The sequence below is a fragment of the Mustelus asterias genome, unplaced genomic scaffold (genome assembly GCF_964213995.1).
Source record: "Mustelus asterias unplaced genomic scaffold, sMusAst1.hap1.1 HAP1_SCAFFOLD_528, whole genome shotgun sequence".
NCBI classification, from domain to species: Eukaryota; Metazoa; Chordata; class Chondrichthyes; order Carcharhiniformes; family Triakidae; genus Mustelus; species Mustelus asterias.
The window spans coordinates 1-6,980 of NW_027590479.1; the positions used below are offsets into that span (position 1 = coordinate 1).

Below are 6,980 nucleotides of genomic sequence, written 5' to 3' on the forward strand. Positions count from 1 at the left end.
TGGCCTCTCCCCATTATGAATTCTCTGGTGTTTCAGCAGGTCGGATGAATCAGTGAATCCCTTCCCACAATCAGAGCAGGTGAACGTCCTCTCTCCAATGTGAACTCGCTGGTGTTTCAGCAGGATAGAAGAGGTAGGGAATCCCTTCCCACACTCAGAGCATCTGAATGGTCTCTCTCTAGTGTGAACTCTCTGGTGTGTCAGCAGGATTGATGAGGTAGCAAATCCCTTCCCACACTCATGACAGTTGAATGGCCTCTCCCCAGTGTGAACCCACCGGTGTTTCAGCAGATGGGATGAACAAATGAATCCCATCCCACACTTGGAGCAGGTGAACGGTCTCTCCCCAGTGTGAACTCGTCGGTGTGTCAACAAGATGGATGAGGTAGTGAATCCCTTCCCACACTCAGAGCAGGTGAATGGTCTCTCTCCAGTGTGATTGTGTCGATGAGTTTTCAGTTCAGATGGAAATCTGAATCTCTTCCCACAGTCTCCACATTTCCATTGTTTCTCCCTGTTGTGACTGCATTTATGTTTCAACAGGCCAGATGATCGGCTGAATGTTCGTCCACACACAGAACACGTGTACGGTTTCTCTCCACTGTTAACCGTGCTTTCCCCTTCCATGTTTGAAACCCAATGATATTCAGATTACACTAATTTAGGCGATAGCGTCAGATCCTGATGCGATGTTTGGTTTGAGTTTTCTCCCTTCCACTCCTGCACTTCTAATATCCTGTAAAAAAAAAGTCCAAAGTTAAAAATTGAAGCAAATATTTCTCTTGGTTTGAGTTTACTGTGTGTAAATCCTCCCCTTCTCACCCTCTGGAAAAGGAGACTCCAAAATCCATCAATGTCAGTCCAGGATAGAAATTCACATTTTCTCACAGGGACAGTGATAACCGTGCCTGTGTCCTGCCCCCGAGAAAGATGACAGCCATTAACCCAAGTCTATCAGTGTTTCTCCTTCACTATTTCATGTGATGTGGGTTTTATTGCCAAGACCAGAATTTATTTCCTGCCCCTGAGGAGGGCAGTTCGAGACTGAATCGCACGTTGACAAGTCTATGGAAAGACAGCAGATTCCCATGAATAAACAGGATGGGTTTTTTAAATTGTTCACAGCTGTAATGGTTACTCAAGTGAAATTATATTCCAGATTTTCCAGCGTTTTGTGAATTCTATTTAAACCCCCCCAGCTCCATGATGGGACTTGAACCCCTGTCCCCAGAACATTAGGCTGTGTCACTGATATTACCACCACCTCCCCGATTGTAGAGGTGCTGCAATTACCCCCCGGGTCGGTGCAAACTCGGGCCCGGGGGTTCCTTATTCTGGGTTTGAGGCCTCCTCCACTGGCTGTTTCTGAAGCCTCTGCACTCACTTCCCTGCCTCCCTGCAGCTCCAGCACCCACACTGCGCATGGGCCAGTCCGAATCCGCACAGCGCATGCTCCACTCAGAATCAGGTACTGCGCCTGCGCAAGCGACTGCTATTGTGACAATACGGCACAGTCTCTCTCGCTGCGAATGCTGGGTAAGAGGACCGCCATAGGAAGGAGATAATGTTCAACACAAAATTGTATTTTGTCATCCAATTACAATCAGAACTACAGGGTTAATATATAAAATTATTAAACCAATTGATACATCTACCAATGTGCATGGTGGGATTGTTACTGGACGAGCATTCCAGAGACCCAGGGTCCTTTTCGAGTCTACCCCACTCTGTCGTAGGTTGCAGCAAGATATAGTTGGGTTGGTCACATGGGCAGAACAGTGATAGACTTCGAAATATATCACCATTCCTTCACAGTCACTGGGTCAAAATCCTGGAATTCCCTCCCTTACCGCATTGTAGGTAAACCCACAGCACATATACTGCAGCGATTCAAGAAGGTAGCTCACCACTACCTTCTCAAGGGCAACTAGGGATGGCCAGCGAGCGATGCACATGTCCCACAAATGAATAAAAAAAATATGGTATTTAACCTTGATAAGTGCGAAGTGATGCACTTTGGAAGAAGCAACAAGACAGGAAATAATTAATGAAAGGAAGGACACGAGGTAAAATCAGAGGAGCTTGGGGTACTTATTCACTTAAGGTAGCAGAGCAGGCGAATAGAATAGATAAGAAGGCATATGAGACACTTGCTTTTATCAGTGGTGGCATACAGTATAAGAACATGGAGATAATGTTGGAGCTGTACAGAATGTTGGTTAGGCCACAGCTTGAGTACTGTGTGCAGTTCTGGTCACCTCACTATAGGAAGGGTGTGATTGCACTGGAGGGGGTACACAGGAGATTCACCAGGATGTTGCCTGGGATGGAACATTTGAGCTATAAGGAGACTGGATAGGTTTAGAGTGTTTAGAGCAGAGAAGGCTGAGGGGGACATGACTGTGGTGAATAAGATTATGAAGGATATGGACCGGGTGAGTAGAACCCTTGGTTGAGGGGGTCAAGCATGAGGGGACATAGCTTTAGGGTGCCAGACAAGAGATTCAGGGGGGAGTTGAGAAAAAAAAATCAGAGGGTGGTGGGAATCTGTAATAAACTGCCTGGGAAGGTAGTGGAGGCTGGAAACGTAACAACCATTAAAAAGTATTTGGATGAGCACTTGAAATATTATAGCATTCAGATAAGGATATGGAACAAGTGCTGGAAAATAGGATTAGCATGGGGTTTAGTGGTAGCTATTGTTGGTGCAGACTCTGTGGGTCGAAGGGTGTTTTCTGCACTGTATGACTATGACTGTAACTCTCGCTCAGTCTCTTTCACTCGAACAGTCTCTGTGTCTCTATCTATTTCCCTCTTTTGGTCTTTGTTCTATTTGCTCACTGTCTTTGTGCAACTAAATTTCACTGGATTGATTCCTGAGATGAGGCGGTTGTCTTTGGAGGACATTCAGTGGGATGAGTCTGTCCTCTCTGAAATTCAGAATCATGAGAAGTGATACAATTGAAAAGAGAGAGGAAAGGATCAGGAAAGCAGCAAACACTTTATGTTGTTCCAGGAAAAGTGGGTCTAGTGGTGTGGATGTCAGGTTTTACACAGCAGATGGTCAGCCTGTGGATTCACCCAGGATGAAGAATCTCTGAATGATTCTACTCAAATCACCCGGAGAGGAACCTTTGAGACAAACCACCTAAGAAGCAGCAGCACATAAAGATATCCAAACACAGAGATCCAAACACACTCTCTCTCCCTGTCTCTTACACGGACATGGGCAAACATAGAGACACACCCACACCCAGACAGACATCTTCATTCATAGACACACACCCACACCCAGACAGACATCTTCATTCATAGACACACCCACACAGATAATTCCAGCCCTGTCATGTGGAGAATACAGCCCATTCTGACTAATACTGGAGATGAAATAACAGTGTCTTTACAAACCACAATGTTTGAGAAATTCAAGTAACCATTACCCTCCAGGGATTGTGAGCAGTTCTGATGACCCATTTCCACTCCTTTCTCTAAACTTGAGTCTACGTTGAACAACATCTGGGAGAGCAGCAGTGACAAATCACGAACACTGAGCTGCCTCTTGTCAGCCTGGGTGAAGAGCCCTGCTGGGAGATAGTGTAAATTACAGAACAACATCCCAGGGGAATCAGTGTCTCTTGGTTCTGGAATTACAGAAGATGCTAATTCCCCTCACATTGATGGTCCAGTTAATGAAGAGAATTCTAAGATAGGTTTCAAGCATAAAGAATATAATGTTGTTTTGACTCTGTCATCCTGGCCTCATTCATTACTGCTCCAATGTCCTGGGAAATGTGCTGCACCACATCCAGCAGGTACCACAGACACTGTTCATCTTTTTCAAAATGTGGATTCGAATCCGGGTCCCCAGAACATTAGCTGGGTTTCTGGATTAATAGTCTATCGATAATACCATTAGACATCACCTCCCCCAAATTTGTTCCCTTTAGAACAAAGAAGCTTAAATGGAGATTTCATGGATCTGTTCAAGATTATGGGGGTGGGGACGGGTGGTTTGATGGAGCAGGTCGGGAGAAACTGTTCCACTGATGCGGGTCAGTAACCAGAGGACTGGGATTGAAGATAATTAAAGACAGACAGACTGGCATCAATATCGCACATTTCCCAACCAGCAGGAATCACAATGGGATCATTGTTATAATGAAGGCTGAATGGCCGAATGCTGCTCCTACGGCTTATGGTCTATTCCTTAGTTCCCTCGAAACGGGGATAATCCCAGCCTCCCAAATGAAGATGTAGTCATTCAAAAATTAAAGCAAAGTTGATTTTTTTTATTTTGAACCCAGAATACTAATATCTAAATCTGCACTGGATATTGTTAACATCAGACCCCAATAAATATAGTTCAGTTCTGGATGTGATTAACAGCAAACTCCAATCTGGCTGGTGTGTCAGCACGTTGGATGACTGATTGAATCCTTTCCCACACTTGAAGCAGATGAATGGTTTCTCCCCAGTGTGAACTCGCTGGTTTACAGTGAGAGGAGATGATTATCTGAACTCAGTCCCACAGTGAAAGCATCTGAACGGACTCGAGTGTGAACCCGTTGATGGGTCATCAAGTTCCCAAAACTTTTAAAGCACTTTCCACAGTCTGGGCATTTAAAAGGTCTCTCGTCAGTGTGAATCCGTTGATGGCAGATCAGGTTCGAAGAGTTAGCGAATTCCTTCCCACATTTGGAGCAGGTGAACGGGTTATCCTCAGTGTGAATCCGCTGGTGTGTCAACAGTTCTGTTGATGTAATGAATGCCTTCTCACACTCAGAGCAGGTGAATGGTCTCTCTCCAGAGTGAATTCGCTGGTGAATCAGAAGGTGAAACGACCGGCTGAATTTCTTCCCACACTCGGAGCAGGTGAATGGTCTCTCCCCAGTGTGAACTCGCTGGTGTGTCACCAGGTGGGTTGACTGAGTGAATCCCATTTTGCACTCGGAGCAGGTGAATGGTCTCTCCCCAGTGTGGACTCGCTGGTGTGACACCAGGTGGGCTGACTGAGTGAATCCCACCTTGCACACAGAGCAGGTGAATGGTCTCTCTCCAGAGTGAATTCGCTGGTGTCTCACCAGGTGGGACAACTGAGTGAATCCTTTCCCACACTCGGAGCAGGTGAACGGTCTCTCCCCAGTGTGACACCGTCGATGAATTTCCAGCTCTGATGGGGAACTGAATCCCTTGCCACAATACTCACATTTCCACAATTTCTCTCCGTTGTGACTGCATTTCTGTTTTGACAGGCCAGATAAATGGCTGAATCCTCGTCCACACACGGAACACGTGTACAGTTTCTCCCCACTGTGAGCGGTGCTTTTTCCTTCCATGTTCAAAATCCAATGATACGCATATTACGATAAATTGGGCGACTCTGTCAGATCTTGATGTGATGTTTGGTTTCAGTTTTCCGACTGCAAATCCTCACCTTTGAATATGCTGTGAAATTGATTTAAAAAAGAAAAAAAGAGAGTGAGAGAGAACCCACAAAAACACAAAGGCAGGTTGTGAAATTGAGCTGAATGAATCTGGTAATTTGTGGGGCCGGCACTGGGAAAAAGAGACCAAGAAAACTGATGGATTGTCACAAAAACCCAACTGGTTCACTAATGTCCTTCAGGGAAGGGAACCTTTGAGCCAGTCTGAACCTATACAAGACCAGAGCTTCAATGTGAAGAGGCAGCGGATGGGCGGGATTAAGAGATGTGGGAGGAGAAGAGGTGAAGGAGTGGATACATCAACAACCAGACAGAAACTCCCAAACCCTCAACCTCCACCATTTAGAAAGACCAGGTTCACAGGTGAATGTGAACATCATCACCTCAAAGTCACACAGCATCGCGACTGGACTGAGATCCTGTCCTGGATTAGGAGAAGTTTCCTCCATTTAAAGAGTGAGAAACATGAAACAATTGTCTTCAGTCCGTGCTACAAACTCCACCCCGTGGACACTGACACCATCCCACTCTGGTGCTGAAGCAGGCTGTTTACAACCAGGTTCAAATATTTATTTTCTAAATCTGACTTTGCAGGGTCGACAAGGCCGTTTCCCGTGCCAAGGCCCATGCCTGGTCTGCCCATTTCCATACCTTTTTAGTAACTTTGTACTAGTTGGGTACAACTGAGTGGCTTGCTGTGTCATATCAGAGGGAATTTAAGATTCAACCAGGGAGCTGACAATGATTCTGAAGGGTTTGCGGATCCACAAAGTGTTTCCAAATCCTCCCAGCCACCGCCTAACGCTGACTCCGCTTCTCCGGGACAAACAAGCGCCAAGGACAGCAATGACACTGCGCATGCTCCACATCACAATGCCCGGGCACTGATTGACGGCAGCTCCGGACCAATAGGAAGAGGAGCGGCTGGTCCTCCAACCAATCGGAGTGAATGAGGGGCGGGACCTGAAGCATGCGCAGTGCGGGGAATGGCGACGGACGGTTTCCCTTTATCCAATTCCCGATGGGGAACTTTAGAAAATTGAACAACATCAACATCTGTGAGTAAAACACTTCCTTTTCTCCACCTTTCCATTTCTTTTCTAATTCTGGGGGGAAATTGGGGACTTGCAGCAACTGAAGGGAAAGGAAGTGAATCCAGGGAGGCTGCAGACTCTGGAAAGGTTGGCCCAGGTTTCCCTCTCTCTTAAACCAGAAAATGATCCATTTCTGCCCACTGTTTGCTGTTAGCCAATCTTCTATCCACGCCAATATGTCATCCCCGCAGCATGAATTTTTATTTGCTGCAATAACCTTTGATGTGGCACCTCATCAAATGTCTTCTGGAAATCTGAGTACAGCGCATCCACTGGTTTCCCTTTATCCAATTCCCGATGGGGAATTTTAGAAAATTGAACTACACATCAACTATCTCACTCTGTTAAGACCCGAGAATGAAGCCCAGCAGGACCCGAGGACTCATCAGCCCACAGCTCCAACAGTTTGCTGAGGACCACTTCCCTGGGAATTGTGCTTTTT

At 46.1% G+C, this 6,980-nt stretch overlaps 1 protein-coding gene across 1 annotated transcript; it reads right to left on the reverse strand.

Moving 5' to 3' along the window:
- Positions 1-3: 3 nt before the first annotated feature.
- LOC144486945 (uncharacterized) lies at positions 4-5,845 on the reverse strand (the record flags this gene model as incomplete). The annotated part of the gene is made up of 3 exons (XM_078204958.1): positions 5,771-5,845; positions 4,495-5,240; positions 4-646 (listed from the first exon to the last, which is right to left on the reverse strand). Coding segments are annotated over exons 1-3 (1,464 nt in total), but the record flags the coding sequence as incomplete, so codon positions are not given.
- Positions 5,846-6,980: the final 1,135 nt, after the last annotated feature.